This window comes from Macaca mulatta, chromosome X (assembly GCF_049350105.2).
Source record: "Macaca mulatta isolate MMU2019108-1 chromosome X, T2T-MMU8v2.0, whole genome shotgun sequence".
Lineage (NCBI taxonomy): Eukaryota > Metazoa > Chordata > Mammalia > Primates > Cercopithecidae > Macaca > Macaca mulatta.
In genome coordinates this window covers 136,032,504-136,053,069 of record NC_133426.1, presented here as the reverse complement: position 1 = coordinate 136,053,069, position 20,566 = coordinate 136,032,504, and the positions used below count along the sequence as shown (strand labels likewise).

The following is a 20,566-nucleotide window of genomic DNA, read 5'->3' as shown; positions in this document are numbered from 1 at the left end:
TCCCCAGATGTGCATCTTAGGGTTTGTCAGGTTTCTGGGGCTGGAGGGATCACAGATCTGACCTAGTGTGACATTTACATGCATTAAGAGTCAACGTCCTTTCCTCTAATTCAGTTGTTTTGTTGCCTGAATCCTTAGGGTTAAAATAAGGGTACTTGGCTGGCCTCTGAAAGTATAGGACGCCTTTATTAGCCTCTGAAAATGATGGTTTCTTCTCATCTCTGAGGGTGAATATACCAAGAATTCTTATAAATGGTATTTCCCTGTAAGACAGGTAATGACAGTACAGGCACAGCTGATGGGGACTGCAGTCAAGTCGAATGGAACCCAGTGACACATAAGCCCTCCCTCCTGAGTGCTTCCGCACCAAAATCACACTTTGCTTTTTCACACAACATATATTTATTCAGAAAAAAATTTGCAATAAATTATAATAAAAAAGATGACACGAAATATAGAATCCCACTAGCAGCTTTGCTTAGTGATCAAGACTTTTTGGGAAATCTAACAAACAATTATAGAATAAGAAAACAGTGAAAGGGAGACTAACGCAATGTCACCACATGGATTTAAACCATTTCTTCCCTAAGACAGCAGGTGCAGAGTCTTTCCCTACCAGTTGAATCTGAAATCATTACTTCAGAGCAGCTACAAATTAGTACCTTAGAGGACTTGGGAATTACAGGTGGGGTGTTGCAATAGGCATGGTAGGGAAGCAGATTTCTTCCGTCTGGGTCTACGTCTTGTCTCCTCTACCTAGAGATTGTCTAAAATTCTCAACCCTGTATATGTTCCAGGATGAGGTGTAAAAAGGTCGAGGCAGTACACCAACTTAGTGTTTTGACCTGATGTAGAAAGAGATAGGATACTGCATACGTGCAGCACAGAGCCTCCACTAACCACACCCTTGATCACCCAAAGATCCCAGGTCAATGATATGCTAGAAAACAAGCCCAGGAAAGGTATTTCCCTAGGGTATGATCCTACCCCAGTGTCTATTATCTGCCTCTTTTTGTGGTCACTTTCTGGCCTTGCGGAGATGACAAACCTGTTCTGCTCTCAGTCTTCCATTAACTAAGTTCAACACCCAGCCCCTGACCTATCATACCTCCAGCTCTGTGGCACCAGTAACTTGACTCCTACTGCTTTAACTCTCAATCAGGAAAGCGTTTAGCCGTATTGCAAAATACGTACTTTTTTTTTTTTTTTTCAAGAAATGGGGGAAATCACTGGTGGTGCCTTGGATATGCTAGAAATGTCATGGAGTCAATGCCCAGGATCGTACATAGAGCCTGTACGTTATGTTCCTTGCAATTAACGTAAACAGGCAAGGGTGGTTGTAACAAAAGAAAACCAGGAGGAAACCAATTGCATCAGGCAGTTTTGCAGTCAGTGGTTGGTGGCTTATCAACCAATATAGATTAATTTTTTTAAAAAAGGCTGTATCACAGAGTTTGAATAAATGAAAAGCTCAGAGGGTCATCTTGGATGGGAGAGGTAAGGTGCTTGGTTGGTCCTATTGGCCAGTCTCTTTACACAACACTGGATATGGTCTGGGAGCCAAGGGGAGCCTCTAAACCCTTTACGTGCAGGAGCTGGTTGTAGAGCACAGAGTCAGTCCCGCTGAGGAAGGAGGTAACACCTGCCCTTGGTACTTCAGAAGACCAGAAAACGGATTCTAAGGGTCATCCGCAATACCTTTGCTGTGGGAAGGATCAATAGCTCTAGATGGGCCTGCCTGAGGTACAAGACTCCCTCTTTTACTGTGGGGCCAGTGTTGCTCTGGAGGTGGATGTCTAGGCAGGAGATGGGTCTCAGAGACACCCAGGATTAGTCTTTCTGTAAAATTTGAGTAACAACAGGAAAAGGATAGTGGGAAGCAGGACCTGTCAAACACGAATGCTCTCACTCTTCAGATACTCAAAGTGCTTCCATTCTGATTGTGATTCTCTCACATCGATGGGATGCCATCTCTAATAGTCCCTAAAGTTATGCTACTAAATGTGATCTAAGAGAATATGGTTCCACCCAGTGCGGAGCCATGAAAAGGCCAATGTTACAGAGACATGAAGATGCCATTGTAGTAGAAATGCACAAATGCATGTAATAACTGCACGCAGACAGTGAACTCACTGTTGAGGACACCCAAGGAGTCACTAGCCTCACTCAGACTTCGTTCAAAGTGACAGAACGAGGGGAGTGGAGTGCAAAGGAGTGATCCGGGAAGGGGTGGGTCAAAAGTGCATTATACAAAGGACTCTAGACAAGTCTCAGCTACAGCAAGTAGTGCTTGTAGGCCTAGAATGGGAACATCTCAGAATCTAGGCCTAGGGTACTAAGGACAATCATGACAATTGGATAGGAGGGCAACAAACACATCCCTAGGTAAAGGAGTGTAAATACAGATCTTTTTGCCTTATAAAGAGAAAACACAAAAACACCAAAATATGGTAACTTTGGCTTGGCAATATAAGTCTAAAAGTATTTTGCTGTGGAGGATATGGTAAAGGAGGGATTAGGAAACACTCTTCCTTTTTACTATAAACAGAACTTGAAATTCTGCAATAGACCCTTCCTGTGGCATGACTTTTAAAATCATTCTGAAATACTTGGAGCCCGAGATCGTCTGCTTCTAGAATATCAGAGAATAGTAAAAGCCTTAGTCTTCTTCGCTCCCAAGCAGAAAGCCCAGAAGGAACTGAATAGCACGCTGGCGGTCACTTGGAGTCTGTCTTGCCATAAGGTTGGGTGGAGGCCTCAGGAGAAGACTAGTGAAGAGAGTAGCTAGAAGACGACAGAAAGACAAGCGGAAACTTTTGTCAGACATAACCTAAGCAAAACCTCAGGGCAGGAGGGCCTGGGGACAATGACTGTTGACTGCCATGTGCCTGCACACGCAGTAAGGTATATACTGGATACAATGCATGAAGAGTATTCTCAACAAATGCCCCATGCTGCATGAAGCACTCTTACCGATCATGTTGGCATTGACGCTATTGTATTCAGAGAATTTTAAGAGTTCTCGAAGGAATGCCATCAAGTAACGGAAAACATTTCTATGGCATCTCGGAAGCTGGGAGATCACCTGTTTTTAAAAATAGGGGTAGGCAGTGAGAAAAACAGGTGGAAGATGAAAGTAAGAGGAACTTACAGCTGCCATTAATAGTATTCTATAATCCAACTCTTGCAGGACCCGTTTCATCTATCAACTTCTATTATCTCCTCATGGCCAACACAACACCTTCCAAATTATAACTTCAAAGTAAGAACGGCCGTGCTGTTTGGTCCCCGTCCACTCAATGACCAGGCCACATGGTCATCACACATTCACACGCACACCCCGCCTCACAATAGGTCGGTGTTCATCTGCTCTTTTCCCATTTCCACAGGCATGTAGCCACGGCACCTACCAAGCTGAATGGTTTTCTTTACAATGTCACTTAACATGGATGGGGACTCCTCCCAATACTCACTAGTCCAATTCACAGGTACTCTCAGTTACTGTGCATTAAAATCATTTCAGGATTAAAAACACACACCAAGAAGAGAAAAAGAAGAAAGGCTCCCAAGTGTCACCCATCCTTCCTGGTAATGTCAGCCAGAATTCCATGTACAATCAGCTTCACCAATTTACCCTAGAGTAGAGGGATCCACCCCACTGTTTTCTGTAAACAGAAATAGGCCAATGGGGAAAAGGTGGCAAATATCATAGGAAATAACACAACCTAAAATTTAAGGGTAGCAACCCTCAATGTTCGTGTCCTGCCACTAATAACAGATCCAGACCCATCCTACCAGACAGCTGGCTGCCTATCTGGCTCTGTAAAACTGATGACTTCTCTGTGGGGGAACCTGCGTCAAACACATCCTCAGGTCAGTGGAACCCACCTGTCGGCAGATCCGGGGATCATGAGCAGAGTCAAGACATCGCTGATATAGCTCATAACAGATGACTGGCTCTGGCAGGGCTTCCAAGAAAATGAGCAGTGCTTCAGCCACAGAGTGGTTGCTGCCAGCTGAATCAACTTAAGTCAAGGGAAAGGGGCTCCAGGAGAAAGGCCACACAGAGCCCCGACGGGCTCCTTTCCTCAAGCTCCTGCAGGGACTGTTTCCTTCCTCTTATTTGGGGCACACTGATCCTAATGGGGGCTTGATATTTTATTGATTCAAGTGCCCTGCAGCTGAGTTGTTACAGAATTGGTCAAAGACTCTTGGCAGCTTTGGCCCAGCTTCAGGGTCAGGGGAATATAGCCTGCAGAGTGACAGTTGACACTGGAGCAGTCCTATAAACCAGTTGCCCATGTTTCCCATCCTTCTCCCTGCCCTGTCAACAGTACGTGTGGTGGCAGGAGTGACTGATCACCTGAAGGAGAATAGTACCAGCGTTGTGGCTTCTATGTCCCATGCTTTTTAAGTCATTGTTATCTACCCCTTGCTTCCTTTTAGTAAGAGCTGGATATGGAAAGAGGTCAAAAGTTCATAAAAGGAAATGAGAAACAAGTGGATAGTCAGTGGTTATCCTACAATAAAAGACATTACAAAGAAAATAAATATAGAACCACAAAAAGCAAATAGAGGTGCGAAGAAGAGTTTGACCAAGCACTCATCCAGCTTCTTATGCTTTGGTCGCAAAGGATACGGATTGTCTCAGGAATGCTGGTATCCAGACAATCAATGATCTGCTGGAGCTCTTCCTGCATTCCAGGGGTCTGGAACAGGTCCTCCTACCAAAGAAGTCAGAATGAAGGGAACAGGCAAGATAATCACTCCTGAGGTTATGATGATTACCCAAGGATCAGAAGAGCAGCAGGAAGCAAAGGGGAAGGGTGGTATGTGTGTTAATAATTACAAATGGAGGTGTGAAAATAGCACATTTTTCCTTTAGCATTTCTCTAATCCATGTGAAATGTTATTTCAAATAAGAAAATGTTCTTTCCAAAGGTTTTAGCCTACACCTGATAAGGCAGGGGACCAGATGGCTAGAGCAAAAAACCAGGTGTTCTAATTCTAGCCTCTTTTTAAATTTTTTTTTAATAGAGATGGGGTTTCACCATGTTGCCCAGGCTAGTCTCGAACTCCTGAGCTCAAGCAATGTGCCTGTCTTGGCCTCCCAAAATGCTGGGATTACAGGCATGAGCCACCGTGCCTGGCCTACTTGTAGCCTCTTGACAAGGAGCAGAAGGCAGAGTCCAAACAGAATAACCACATTCAAATGCTAGTACTACTGAACGCTGGGGAAGGAGGAAATTGCATGCTCATACTAAACCTTGCTTTCAAGTTACATTATTCTTCAGTAGGTAAGAGAACATTACCTTTCAATTTAGTCCCAAGAAATGTCTCTTTTGGGGGTGAATGAGTTGGGGTGGCATTTTAGATAGGATTTAAAAGAAAAACTAGGACCAAGTTAAAAAATGGGTTTAAAATCTGCTTTAGATTTAAAAATCTCTAATGCCTACATGACTCATAGCCAAAGTAGGCATTATAGACTCAGGTGTGCAGCTGTCCAGGGAAAACGAGAGAGTAGCCAGGAGACAGGTGCTCTTAATTTGGTCCTGGCTCTGCCACGACTACACTTAGGCCTTGGTCTTAGTAAATAACTTAGCTTTGCATGCTTCAGCTGTGACATCTGTGACTAGGGACACTTCCACCCACCCAGTTGATCTGACAGTGCCACTGTGTGCAGGTAGCTTGGGAAAGTTAAAAGCGCTATGCTGATGCGAGGTGTTATGATTTCCTATAGTATTTACACACCTTCCAAAGTTGTAGGGAAGGTCTACTCTCACTTACCTGGTGACAGGCATATTTGAATAGGTGATCTACTAGAAGCCAGATCTCCTTGGGGACCTGAAGGGGTCTCTCACTGGCACCTTCATCCAAAGGAACCATTTGCAGAAGGGATTTCTCCTAATAGATGGAAAAGGATGAGAATCAAAGGGGTCTCAGAATAGAGATTTTGGTGTATAACTTAAAGTCCTTCAAATTCTGGTCATGCAGGTACAATGTGATCTTCATCTCTTAAGATTTTCCATTTCTTCTCAGTGGGGACACCCCTGGTCAGAAGGCACTTGATAGCGAGTCCCACAGTTAAAGGATGTCCTTTCCTAAATGCTTCACTTAATTGTTCTGCATTTCATTTGAGTTTATGATGTTTATTACATGGATGCCTTGTGTTTAAATCCTTTCAAAGGTGACACTGAGAACCAGTGCTCCAGTGATACAGTCACAGTGGAGTCCATACAGCACTGGTGACTTGGGGGGACTATTAAATTACAATTGTCAATATAGTACTTTGAGAGATCAGGGTCTACACTTAGGTATTTGTTTATTTCTAACTTACTCTTCCTTCAGGTCTTACCACAGATACTGTTGTTTGTTTTCAATGTTGATTTAAATGAGCTTCTTTGGTTTTCAGGAATTAAAGAGAACTCTCCACAACATTAGACCCACATATGTAAATATTTCAGGCTTGATGGAAGTTCTAATCTTAAGGCACTAAAACTCATAAGCCTTAAGGTCCAAAAATAGTAAACTGAATATAGCTAACCAAGAGGCAGAAATACCATGAAAAGTCTAAGGTCTGAGTCCAGAAGTTACATTTTCTAGGAATAGCTCAGTCAAGATTTCTAGGGGCTTTTACTCCTTTCATCTATCTTTCTACTATCTGTTATATTCTTCTGAAAGAATTTTGTAAGAGAAAAACCCAGAAGTGGCATAAATTAAATCAAAACTATATGTGAATTGGAAATGGCTAGGAAATAAATTCAGTTATCTTAGGTTCATGTAGTCAAATATAAATTACATGAAAAAATGTTTGAAATAGTAAAGGCATCTGAACGTAGCCTTCAGAAAAATCCCAGTGGAGAGAACTATGACCAAATTTTTTGCATCCTCCTCCCTCCCCCGCCTCTAGCTTGAGGTCATATATATTCTGCATGTTTAACTAAGAAATTCTTGCCCAACATTGTGCAACTTGTGAATTCCATCCACAACCCCCAGTCACGTAGCTTTAAAAGAAAAAAAAAAAAGGAGCATGTCACTACTTTGACAGAGACCACATACACCACAGCCGAGCTGAGGTCTCTTCTCAACATTATGTTCTTTAACAAGCATTGATGACCTTTAAAAGCTGCTGTGCCTTTCTAAGGGAATAAGAAAGAGAAGGGAGTGTGACAGTTGGTTACCATTTAAAATCTTTCTTTTTTTTTTTCCACATTCAGTTTGCTTCCTTTCTGTCCCTGGGATTCTATCACTTGATATTCATGTTGCTAATAGTTGCCAGAATGTCTATCAATGGCTCATCCATTTACTTCTTTCCAGTTGCAAGTATCAAATCCAAGCATCCACATGGTATTTGAGCCAAAACACTGTCCATCTTGCACTCTGCTAACTCTCTGGACCAAATGCAGCACATGTACTGATTCTTTAGCAGATGCCTCTAAACTTGCCATATAGAAATTATGCAGCACTGATTCACGTACTTTTTAAAAAGTCTGACATCCAACTGGAGCTTTTCCTATACTAAGGCATTAAGGCAACACAAGGCACTGTGTAAGATAAAAAGACAGAACATGGACTGCTCTTAACAGGGAAGAGCTAGGAAGCACAGCTGTCTCAAACCTTGGTGGTTTAAAAAGGTTAATAAAATGTCAGTAGATTACATACACCATCCACTATTCATTTTCAAATTCCTGTATGATAATATGGAATGCCACAGTTGTGTCTCCAAAGTCCAGAGAAAAGATCATGCACAAGAAACAATACTTGAATAATTTCACAAATTATCCTGAACTCTAATTTTCAAAGGAAAACCAAGTTACTTTGTCTTCTTTCAACAAGACACATTCAGCGCCTGATAAGCCCACACTTTGTAACCTTACTTAGTGTTAATAACTAAAGCATGAAAACAGCATGCCATCCCCATCATCAAAAGGCATTAAATTCCACCAAGTGGGGAGGGTGTATGACTTCAGCAAGTTTTTCAACCTTTCTGGGCCTTGGTTGTCTCATCTATTAGAATGGAGAAAATACCTTACCCTGTCTGAAGGTAGAGGCCTGAACCAGATGATCTTTTATGATCTTGTTCAGGTCCACAATTCTATTCTATGCTCTATTTCTTGATCATATCTGTGTATTTTTTTCTGAAATTAATTGCTATGATCATTAACCTCAAATCATTCTTAATGCAACAGAAAGCTACTTCTTCTGGTTTTATTGTCATTGGAAATGGAGGACAGCTAACTGGTACCCTCCTCCAATTCATGAGCATTCAGATACGTCAAGACGGCTCTGTAGTTACTTCTCATTTCAAAAATACAAATCTAGAACCTTGAGTCCTACTGTTTTTATGTTCCGAGTCTCAATGACTTGACTGCTACAGTAAATATCTTTCCTGTACTTCAAACACTTAAGGACAGCTGGTAGGACTTTAGGGGAGTCTCACCAAGTCAGAGGTCTCTGATATGGGAACGCCTAGGGACAAATTCCAGGGACCACAGTTAAGTGTTAATCAAGCACAGGGAAACTCTCATAACCACCAATGGATTGCATTACCTTTTCTAGGAAGCTGTCTTCTTCCTGAGAGCGGAGCAGGAAAAGAAAGTCATTGACAGACAGAATATGATTAGAATTAATTTACAGAATTAGAAACAGATCAGTATTAGAACTCACTATCTTACCAGATATACATGCTTTAAACAGCTTTGAATTCTTCAAATAAATTATGATTGTTGAAAATGAAATACATTTTTCATACACAAAGTTCTCTACTAGACATTTTAAATTTTTGTGCAGTTTGAGAATATCACTCAATAAATACGTGCGGTTCTAGACTTCTGTGTCCTTTGGCATCTGCCAACTGACCCAGCCAAATGCCCCAATGTCTCTTCCTGTCTGCTGCTTGGAGGCAGGTGCACTGAGGTATATACCTCACTGAAAGAATATGGCTGTAGGCCCAACAGTGGCCATCTGGAAAGAGATGGTAAACCACTCTACTTTCCATTTTCACTCTTCTCACGCCAGCCAGCCTCCTAAGCAGCATCCCAGATTCCTTTTTATCTCCTCGTATCCACTCCCCTCCTCAAAGGCCCTCAGAGTGCCCAGATTTGAAGGTCCTTCTGAACTATAAATGAATTTCATTTCAGACCTTTGCAGAGCAGAAGATCCATCATTATCCCCTATTTTTATTTTCCTATTGGGTATAAGAGAAAAAAGAGAGGCAGGGGATAGGTAAGAAGGTATCTTTTTAATCTTCCTGTCTTTTATGCTGTTATTACAATCCAATAACAATAGCAGCAATAACTACCACCACCACTTAGGAAGCATCTGTCATATACCAGGAACTGTGCAAAGTGCTTATATACAGTCATTTAATCTGTACACACGTCCAAAGTAGATATTATTCCCATTTTACAGATGAAGAAACTGAGGCTTTGAAAGCTTCAATTATTTTCCCAAGGCCACACTCACTATTAGGTAGTAAGTGGCTGAATCAGGATTGGATCCCAGGTCTGATCAACTCCACAGTCATTATCACTATGTTCCGTTAGACAATTCAAAAAGGACAATGTGATTGCTTCCTGGACAGAGAGGTAGAGGAAAACTGTGAGAATGTATTCTCCATAACAAGCTAAGGACAGTGAGAAACCCCACTTAAAAGACAGCGTGGTTAATGGAAAGAGTGTAGGTACTGGTGTTGGACAGGCTTGGGTACAAATCTTTGTTCCACCTCTTGGCAATTTTGTATAGCCCTCGCACAAGTTACCAAACTTCATAGAGCCTCAGTTTCTTCATCTCTAAAATAGGGATAGTAATATTTACCTTGAAGCAGCCTAAAACCAAGGGGTGATGGGGCAGTATGCCAGCAGAAGGTCTGGGTCCCTCAAGGTTCCTCATACCTCCCCAGTGACTCCCAACCTGGATTGTTTCAAATCTGACTATGGACCACTAAGCGCTCAAGTCTAAATTACATGTCTCAGTTCTTACAGGTAAAAGGAGAAATCCCAATCTTACTGTCTGAGATGTACGGGAGCTGGGAGTGGACAGGGAGGAGGAAAAGCATGTGTTCCCTGGCATTCCTAGTGGTAATACTGAATGCATTCCTCCCAGACTGTTATCCATGGGGATTAGGCGTTTTAATATTGGTAGATACTTCACGAATTAAACATGCTTTTGTGGGTTTACCTAGACTCTTAAATACCACATGAAATAAAGTCATTAGAATAATAGCCTCTATAAGGTACGTATTTATAGTACTATAATTACAATACCTTTTAATGTCAAGTTGATTTTGAGTACCCAACATCTGATACAATTTTATACTAGAACCTCTTGTAAAATTTAGGACGTGTTATCAAATGAAGAATCTACCTGACACATTTTATATTTTTCCTTCCATGAATATCTGATACATGATATGAATAAAACTAGACAGAGATTTTGTATACTAACCTGTCAAACCAGGCTCTCAAAAAAGTTTTCTTTAAGCAGCAGCCATCCTCCGGTACAAGGCATTGTGCTAAAATGCCTTTGCAGGGGAAGGCAATGAGAAATGAGGATAAAGGAGAAATACCTGGTTTGTCCCTGACTCTGATTTGCAACTGAGTTGGGGTGAGGAGTTCCAGAGTTTACAGACTGGTATTGTCATAATTCATGAATACGAGTTCTCAATAGATCACTGCTAGCCCTTTAAAAGACTCACAGAATTTTAAAGGGTAGAGATGGGGAGAGAATATTACAAGTGGAAGAGGCAGAAATAAACAAAAGGCACAGAGACTGTAAATCACAAATTGAGATTACGAAGAAGTTAGTCATCTGTTTGTGGGGTGCATGGAGAATGCCAAGAAAAACAGTGGGAAATAAATCTGAAAAGGTATGTTGAAGTTAGCCTTGGGGGGACCTTACATGACAGATTAAGGCATTCGGATTGTATTCAGCAGGCATGGGGGAGCCACTGACTACCTTTAAGCAAGGAAGTGACAGGCCCCAAAGCAGTAGTACAGAAAGATCAATCTGACAGCCCTGAATAGGGAAAACTGAAGGGCAGAGACAGAGAAAGAGAGAGAGAGAGACAGTGAGAAAGACAAGGGGATCATTCAAAGGCTACCGAGGTAGGTCAAGCAGAAGAAGGTAAACATCTTAATAATAGAAAATTATAAACATATATATATACACACACACACACATAGGTATATATATAATTTCTAAGTATATATATATTAAAGGGTATATTATATATGTATAATAAAAGGTATATACATACACTTACAAATGAATACAAGAGAAAACTCTGAAAGAAGAATCGAAAGGACTTTGATTAAATACGGATGGAGGGACAAGAGATTTACTTCTCTAGGTACAGGCACAAAGAAACAACATAGAAATTACATTGAATTAAACCCTGGTCTCAATTTTGAAAATAGAAACGTCACTTAGCCTTTATTAGTAAACAACTTACTCCCATAATAATCCTAAGGTTTCTACTATGAATCACTTAGTCCAACGAATTTTAAAGAGCAGAGATGCCCACTCTCTGCAAAAGGCTATACATGGATTACATTTAAAAAGGAAACTGAGTTCAGGATTTCCCCAGTGGGACAATATTGGCACACAGCAAATGCAATGCAAATCATTCTTTACCCCAACATTCACCCTCAGAAGACTATTCCCCGTGGCAAATGCAGCTAAAATAATATAAAAGAGTCAATTAGAGGTAGAATATCCAAATTTAAAAATAAAAAGCATAGCCGAGCACGGTGGCTCAGGCCTGTAATCCCAGCACCTTGGGAGGCCGAGGCAGGTGGATCACCTGAGGTCAGGTGTTCAAGACCAGCCTGGCCAACACGGTGAAACCCCATCTCTACTAAAAATGCAAAAATTAGCCAGGTGTGGTAGCACGCACCTATAGTCCCAGTTACTCGGGAGGCTGAGGCAGGAGAATAACTTGAACTGGGAGGCGGGGGTTGCAGTGAGCCAAGATTGTGCCACTGCACTACAGCCTGGCAACACAGTGAGACTCCATCTCAGAAATAAATAAATAAATAGCCGAAAACTGAATGGAAAATGAAGTTCTAAAAAGGATTAGTTCATATGAATAGAGAAGAAATACAAGCCATATACTTAATGGAGTAAGAAATGGATGGTTAGATTAGTAAGACAAAGTAAAAACATAATGGGAAAAAAAAACTATGGACAAATTAACAAGTTATTCCTGTTATTTCAAATTTTTAATATTGTTCTCCCAACAGATATGTCCCCAAGCAAATACAGTTTCTCTACTCATCCCTCAGCTTTTTTCATCTCTGTATTTACAACTTAGCCACATCTGGCAAGTTCAAGTCTTGTCTCCTTTCAATTAGTCCATTCTACAAGCAACACCAGAATGTTCTTCCAACTGTATCAATTTGCAACCTCATACTAATCAGCAAACCCTTCTGATGGTTCTAGATACCCTCTGGCTCAAGCATAAACTTATGTACTGACTTCAAGACTCTCTACCACCTGCCCCATTCTCCCTAACCAGCTTCATACATTTTTATCCTTGATCTTTACTTGTACCAGGGAAATCTTACAGTTTTTCATACACAATCTTTTCACTTTCACCTTCTACCCTGTATTCAAGATGTCCCTTATGCCTGGAAGAGCCTGCTCACCCACTATATTAATACATGTTTCCTAAGTACTTGGACTTGACTGAAAATACTTCTATAACTAACCCCAAATCACCTTCCTAATTCACTTTATTCTTATGTGCTAAACTTATTTCTCAGTCATGTTAATGTTACATGTATTAAATATTCATTAAAATGAAAACAGGCTGATTCTGATTTCTACAGGGATTAGCTGGTCAGCCAATAGGCTTTTATAGCATATAAGGGCTTTAATAAATAGCACAGGAAAGGAACCCATTGTTAACACAAACTACAACCTCCATAATACTCATTTTATATGACTTTCCAAAATACTGACTTACCAAGCACACCAGACATTAGTCAGTAAAGGTGGTCAATGTTCAGATTATCTGTAACCAAACTCCCTATTAACCATGACTTAAAGTTTAGCCATATTTTACATGTAAATATACTTTCATCACCACTAAATTATGGGAACTCACATAAACTCCTTAATACTTTGTATCCAGTATGTAATGAATCAATATTGAGGATTATTTGCTACTTAATATTCTAGTTAATATAACAGAAAAATCTATCTTAATTCTGAGAAAGAATAAAGATGATTACAAATGGTAGATTTTCATCCGTTTCCCACTTGTGCTAATCCCAACTATTCTAGAAGTGGCAAAGTCACTGTTATGAAAAGAGCTGGAAGGATAAAAAATAATTATGTCAGTTATTTCACTCTGCATTTGGTGGGAAGATGGTGTGGCATAAGGATCTTTCTAAAACAGTGCATAAGGATCTTTCTAAAACAGTACATAGAGAGACAACACATACATTGAACTCATTTCTGGCTTCACCAAAATTTCAGAGCAAATAATACAACAGAGGGCAGGTACCATTATTAATAGCATCATCTCATGAGATTTGAAATATGATACTGGGTCCTGGGAAAAAAAAACATGAATACTATACCTGAGGAATCATTTCAAAGGTCAAAATCAAGTCACAACAGAGTGGGAAGGTATTAAAGATGGGGTAGTAATTTTCAGATTTCTTGTTTACTGCTCCACACTAATACAGGTTGAGTATCCCCAATCCAGAAATCCAAAATGCTCCAAAACTCGAAACTTTTTGAGTACTGTCATGATGATCAAAGGAAATGCTCACTGGAGCACTTCAGATTTCTGATTTCCAGATTAGGGAAGCTGAACTGTTAAGTATATAATGCATACATTTGAAAATCTGAAAAAGATTGAAATCTGAACACTTTTGGTCCCAAGCATTTTGGATAATGGATAATCAACCTGTATAGATAATTTCCTCATCAATGAGATACAGGAATTTAATAACACTGAAGTGCAACAGACTGTGAAAAGAATCAGAACCCTAAATCCTACAAAATAAACGCTTCAAAAGAAAAATGATGACCACACACATACATTTTAATAAAAACTAGGAAATTTTGTAATTAAAAATGATCAGGGTTCTATTATTTTAACCCTGAATCACTTGTGACAAAAAGAAGGAAAAAGGCTTCACAAAGAGCCATTCATTCCTCTAATGATTTTGATTCCTTTCTATTCACGAGCAAACATGGTAAAATTACCTGATAGTATACTTTACATAAAATAAAAACTTTATGCTGGTTGAGCCTCTTCTGGCCAATCCCAGAATACGAAAAACTGCCAAGTTTTTCATATTAATGGCTTTGCAGTTTTTCATATTAATGGCAAAGATATTCTAATATCTTCACTGACTTTGATCAAAAATAAGGGTAGGTTTCAGTTTACATGTAGGCGGAAGGAGAGAGTACAAAAGGGATAAGTTTGAAAAAAAAAAAAAAAAAGAAGAAGAAACAACCAGACGAATTTAGAAAATGGTAGACCCTTGACTGGACATTTGTACTGGACTCCTAAAAAAGTCAATGTCACTAAAGAAAGTGGGAACTGCACTACTCCAATAGCGACTTTGGAGACCTCACCAAATACTATATGAACCCAGATTGGATTTTGGTTTAAAAAAAGGTGTAACAGAAATTCTTGGAACAACTGAAGAAATCTGAATATGGACTGAATGTTAAATGATACTATGGATTACTGTTAGTTTTCTTATACATAATAATGGTATTGTGCTTAAGTGTGCCCTTTTTGTTAAGAGATGCAGGCTGAAGTGTTTAGTGGTGAAGTGACATATTACCACTTAATTTTACATGACACAGCAAAAAACATCTGTGTGTATATATGTACAGAAGGCATGTGGGGGTGTGTTGTACTGTTCTTTCCATTTTTCTGCACATTTGACATTTTTCATAATAAAAAGCTGAAACAAAGAAAGCTGGGAAATTATGTCTGAGATGAAGGAAAGGGGGTAGGAGAAATAAGGAAAAACAACTTCATCATCCAAAATGTATTCTAAAAGGTGAAATACTAAAATCTGAAAGACAGAAATATAATGTTAGGAGAAAAACAATTATCATGAAAAACAGCAGAACAGTAGGATATGAATTTCTGAAGAAAATGGTTCTCTCTCAAACAGAGGTAATATACTCAGCCATGAAGGCTCTAGGGAAATAAGTATAATTCCAAGAAAGAATGCCGGGGCTGGACTCAGTGTTTTAATCTGCTATCTGAGTCACGGCTAAAACAATTCCATGGCAACAGAACAGATCGGACTCAGACAAGCCAGCAGCCTGCCCGCGGGTCTAGAGCTCCCTGCTAGACACAATCACTCGCTCTGGCTAGGCCTAAAGGATCCATGTGAATGAATACTAACAGTAAGGATAACGTATGCTGTCACCTCACCTAATTTTCTTTGGTAAAAAACCAAGAATATACTTTTGTAGCCCAAAGAGATTCTGCATACAATCCAACAGTATTTTCATTAAGAAGGAAATTTCTTAATACAACGAACTTTATTACTAAATCAATTTATGTTACTAAAGATAGTAAGTACTTCCTTCACAAAAACATTAATATTATAGCTTGGCTTGTGGGAGAGGTGGGAAAATCAACCTCCTTTTCTTTCTTAAGCACATCACATTAAATAAGCATCAAATTTCAATGTACATTATAAGCATCTGGAATGCGGATAAAATGCAGATTTGTAGGCTCCACATCCTGAGATTCTGATTCCATTGCCAGAAGTGAGGGTACCTGTAATAAGCGCCCCCAGGGATTCTGATTCAGGTACTCCAGGGTTGCAGTATAGTTCTATGCTTCCATAAGCAGCAAAGTTTTACTCTGATTAGATATAATGTGGTATTAGTGAGGAATACTAAACCAGGAACCAGGAAATTTGGGTGCTAGATTTGTTACTAACTGATGGTACTGACTTTGGGCACATTAATGTCTCTGTGCCTCAGTTTTTCTCATATGCTCAATGAGAATAATTCTGCCTGCCCCACTTAGCATACCTCACGTACATGCTAATTTATACAAAAGTGACTTGAGAGTATGAAGAGCTTAACAAATAAGCATTATATCTTTGAGAGGGGAGTCTTTAATCTTATTTGGTGAGCTTAGTATTATCTATTGTACTCCCAACAAGAGCCAACTGCAGATTAGTCCCCCCTCTTTCCTCTAAGGCGTAATCTAATCAAAACAGTGCTAAAGTAACATGCTTCTTTATCATTTGACATCCCCTGTGGCCAAAAGAAGACAGAAAGCACAAAGATAAAGAGGATGTCACTTAAGTATTATGAAAATTAAATGTAAAAGAGGTTTATGTCTTGGGACGGTTCTTACCAAGTCTATGAGTTTGGTAACAGGAACTTCTCGGATTGGTCTTTTCATACGGCACAAAGCCTCTAAGGATGTGCCAAAACAACTTGGGAGGTAATTTCCACTGATGGTCAAGAAGTAATCTTTGCCTCGATCCAGGTGAAGGACGAGAATATCTTCAATCTTATCTTCCCCCGAGTTCAGGATGGTTACAGAGTCTTTGCTGACATACACATCAAGAGAAATGTCCACTGTCTCATCTGAAATGTAAGAGATGATACATGGTAATAGAAAAACTTCCAGTGGGAAAGCAAAAAGTATAAGAACCAACAGAAAAGTGTCCTCTAAAAAAAACATTAAGCAATGAGAGGGAAGAGATAGGACACGCACAAGAGGTATCACCAATATGACAGTAAAGGTAAGAGACATGTGGTTAGAAAACAGAAAGTTAGACCAAGGGGATGGGAGTCATGAGGACATTACCAGCAGAGACATTGGTAAAGGGAAAACTCACTTGGCTCCAAGTAGCCCTCAAAAGGTTCAGCCCGAAGCCATGGCTTGCAGTACTGGCTGTCATTAAGTTTAGGGATGAAAGAAAAATGGCAGGGAACCTGTCCATTGTTGCTGATCTGGAACTTCTCCTTTTGTAGTTGCCGAAACTTCACATTTTCAAACACAAACTGGGGAATAACAGACAGACACAAACATGCATCACTAGTAGGGGAAGTAAGTCAGTTGGATTATTCCATAGAGGATATGAGGAGTAAGGTAATTGTTAAGCAGGTGTGCAAATGCCATAGACATTCACCAACTGAACCAACTTCACACCATCCACTTGCATGTATTATTATACTCACACCAGCAGAGAAGGAGTTAGGTGGCTCCTGCTACTTCTCCAGGCTACTCTGATCATTCCTAGGATCCTAAGAGGGTAACCCAACCTTGGTTCAGAGTATTCATCCTGGGACCAAGTCCTGGTTTCTGAGATATAAATTAACTAGCAACTCTGAAATATTAAACAAGAGCAGCTAACAACGGAGGGCTTACTATGTCCCGGGTGCTGTTCTGAGAGCTTCGCATGTATTAACTCATGTAATCCTTACAACTACCCCTTAATCCAGAAAAGGAAACTGCGGCTCTGAGTGGGTAAGACACTTGCCTGAGGTCATGCATCTACTAAACAGCAGTGCTAGGACTGGAATGGAGGCAGTCTGACTCCAGCGACATGGGCTTAACTACTGTGCTATGTTGCCTTTTCTAAGCAGCAGTTTCTTCTGTGCTAACCACAGTGGGCAGCAGACAGGGAGATCATGTATTTTGGCTCACCTCCCTCCTGCTGAGTTCTAAGGAAGGAAGGAAGTCATTTTCCATTCTGTCCATGATGCGTACACTATCTTCAAAGACTTTACGGTACCTTCGTTCATCCACAACCTTCACCTGAAAGAAAATGTATCCTCTTTTCAGTCTTATATGCTTCTAGCTCATCTGCCTTGGAGATTATCTAACAATTTAAAACTGGTCATTACAGCAACCATTTAAAATAAACTGTGGTGCAAACAACATCCTCAAACACTTTCCATATCTTGCTTCATCCACAACTTTCACCTGAAAGAAAACAGATCCTTGCTTTAGTTTTACATGCTCTCAACTTTTATATCTCCAAGAGCCTCTAAAGCAAACATAAATTGAACAAAGCATTATAGAAGCACACGCTTTAAGGTAAAGGTAAGATTAATTGGCTAACGTCCTGTAAAAGTTAAACTCCTATGTTAAGAAGCTTGGCAATAATAAATATTTGGGAAGAACATTTTCTTGCTTCATTGTTATTTGGTAGTGGAAAAAATGTGATTGTGGTAAAAATGATTGCTTGCACTGTACAAAATGACGGTGTCGAAACACAGCAATTACTGTTTCTAACAATCATAACTTGGTGGGGTGGGAGAAAATATGATTAAAAAGCTTTTAACTCTATTAGATTCTATGTACAATACCAAGAAGTGTAATATCACTGCTCAGATTATATAATAGCAAAGATATATTAATAAATGGAGCCTACAGCCATTTTAGAAAATGGCTGAAACAAAATGTCCTAGACTAGAGTAAAACCATGACAACGGATAAACACATCTTGACTGATTAATAAAAAAATTCCCACCTGACACAGCACTTTCAGCTTCCTGATATAGCCGTGTTTTTTTTTAAATATTAAAACTTCATACAAACCAATGCCAAAATTAACATAACTAACATTTTAACTTGAGATATCGGTTTCTTTTTTAGACTAGGAAACTTCACAAAAATCCGTGTCAAAAAAAATTGACACATGCAGCAAAGGTTCTAAAAAGATGTGGAAACAGATGCTGGCAAGGCTGTGGAGAAATAGGAACGCTTTTACACTGTTGGTGGGAGTGTAAATTAGTTCAGCCATTGTGGAAGACAGTGTGGCGATTCCTCAAGGATCTAGAACCACAAATACCATTTGACCCAGCAATCCCATTACTGGGTGTATACCCAAAAGAATATAAATCATTCTACTATAAAGACACATGCACACGTATGTTTACTGCAGCACTACTTACAATAACAAAAACATAGAACCAACCCAAATGCCCATTCATAATAAGACCTGATAAAGAAAATGTGGCAAATATACATCATGGAATACTATACAGCCATAAAAAGGAATGAGCTCAGGCTGGGCACAGTGGCTCACACCTGTAATCCTAGCACTTTGGGAGGCCGAGGCAGGAGGATCACTAGAGGTCAAGAGTTCAAAACCAGCCTGGCCAAGACAGTGAAACTCTGTCTCTACTAAAAGTACAAAAAAAAATTAGCCAGGCCTGGTGGTGGGTGCCTGTAATCCCAGCTACTGGGAGGCTGAGGCAGGAGAATCCCTTCAGCCCAGGAAGCGGAGGTTGAAGTCAGCCAAGATTGCACCACTACACTGCAGCCTGGGCAACAGAGCAAGACTCCATCTCAAAAAATATAAAAAAAAGTCCTTTGCAGGGACATGGATAAAGCTGGAAGCCATCATCCTTAGCAAACTAACACAGGAACAGAAAACCAAACACTGCATATTCTCACTCATAAGTGGGAGCTGCACAATGAGAACACATGGACACAGGGAGGGGAACAACACACACTGGGCCACTCGGGGTAGTGGGGCGAGGGGAGGGAGAGCATTAAGGTTAAATAGCTAATGCACGTGGGGCTTAAAACCTAGATGATGGGTTGCTAGGTGCAGCAAACCAACATGACACACATATACTTATGGAACAAGCCTATACGTTCTGTACTTGTATCCTATAACTTAAAGTAAAATAAAAATTTTTAAAAATGTTGAAAATAAGAACATCAAAGCTGAGTCAAGTATCTCAGACTGGGGAAGTTTTTCACGTATGTGAACTGTAACTCTTAGAGAACTGAGGATCAAACATCATTTTACCATCACCAGGGTCCATACTATAGCATTAGGTTAAGACGAATTTTATACTTTTACAAAACTTTGCAACTTTTAATTTCCAAAAGTATTTTGCACATGTCTTTTAATTTTCACAACCTGGAAGGCTACCAAAGCAAGTAATATTTTTGTTCTGAGAGTTGAGAACATTAAGATACACAACAATCAACAAACTTGCTCACTGCCACAGTTAATACCAAAGGTGATGATATCTGGACTAGTGTAAGACTCTTTCCAATATACCAGATATGTGGCAGAATCAACTTGAGTATGTCTTAAAAGCACAGCTGCCTGGGCCTACTAATCACAGTCTCCAGGGGTGGGGACGCATGCATCCACACTTTTTTTAAAGCTCTCTAAGCAATTCTTACATCCACTGAAGTCTGAGAACCAATGCAACAGATCACAGTACCAAGTGCAGGGTTGGAACCCTCTCCCAGCTCTATCTCAGCCAGCCCACAGAAAGTCTTCTGAAATTAATTAGCCATGGTGCACTCGGCTCCTTTGTTAACAGTCATTGGTGCCAATGGTGGTGAAAATGTAGTGTGGTTTTTAAAGCCTCTAATCATAACATGCCCAAGAATCCAAAACATGGGGTGATTACTCAATAAAATCAAACTTTTTCTCAGCAGGTTATCATGATCACAGCACTTAATGGCAAATCAAGGATAATGAGGTGGGGAAAAATCCCAAAGAATTCACGACCTGACACATCCATTTTAGTAAAGGAAATTACTGACGAAACTAGGAATTTGAAAAAAAAAGTACAATGA

At 40.0% G+C, this 20,566-nt stretch overlaps 1 protein-coding gene across 8 annotated transcripts in view; it reads right to left on the bottom strand.

Annotated features, from left to right (window-relative positions):
- Positions 1 to 382: 382 nt before the first annotated feature.
- OCRL (OCRL inositol polyphosphate-5-phosphatase) overlaps positions 383 to 20,566 on the bottom strand; it is a 58,361-nt gene continuing 38,177 nt past the window's right edge. For 5 of the 8 annotated variants that reach the window (XM_077987688.1, XM_077987689.1, XM_077987683.1 and 2 more), the window contains 9 exons: positions 17,660 to 17,770; positions 16,848 to 17,013; positions 16,358 to 16,593; positions 8,551 to 8,574; positions 5,788 to 5,904; positions 4,640 to 4,724; positions 3,889 to 4,016; positions 2,974 to 3,085; positions 384 to 2,784 (listed from right to left, as the gene is read on the bottom strand). In XM_077987688.1, the coding sequence (XP_077843814.1) occupies positions 2,660 to 2,784; positions 2,974 to 3,085; positions 3,889 to 4,016; positions 4,640 to 4,724; positions 5,788 to 5,904; positions 8,551 to 8,574; positions 16,358 to 16,593; positions 16,848 to 17,013; positions 17,660 to 17,770 (1,104 nt within the window). In that variant the 3' untranslated portion in view covers positions 384 to 2,659. 8 annotated transcript variants of the gene reach the window in all.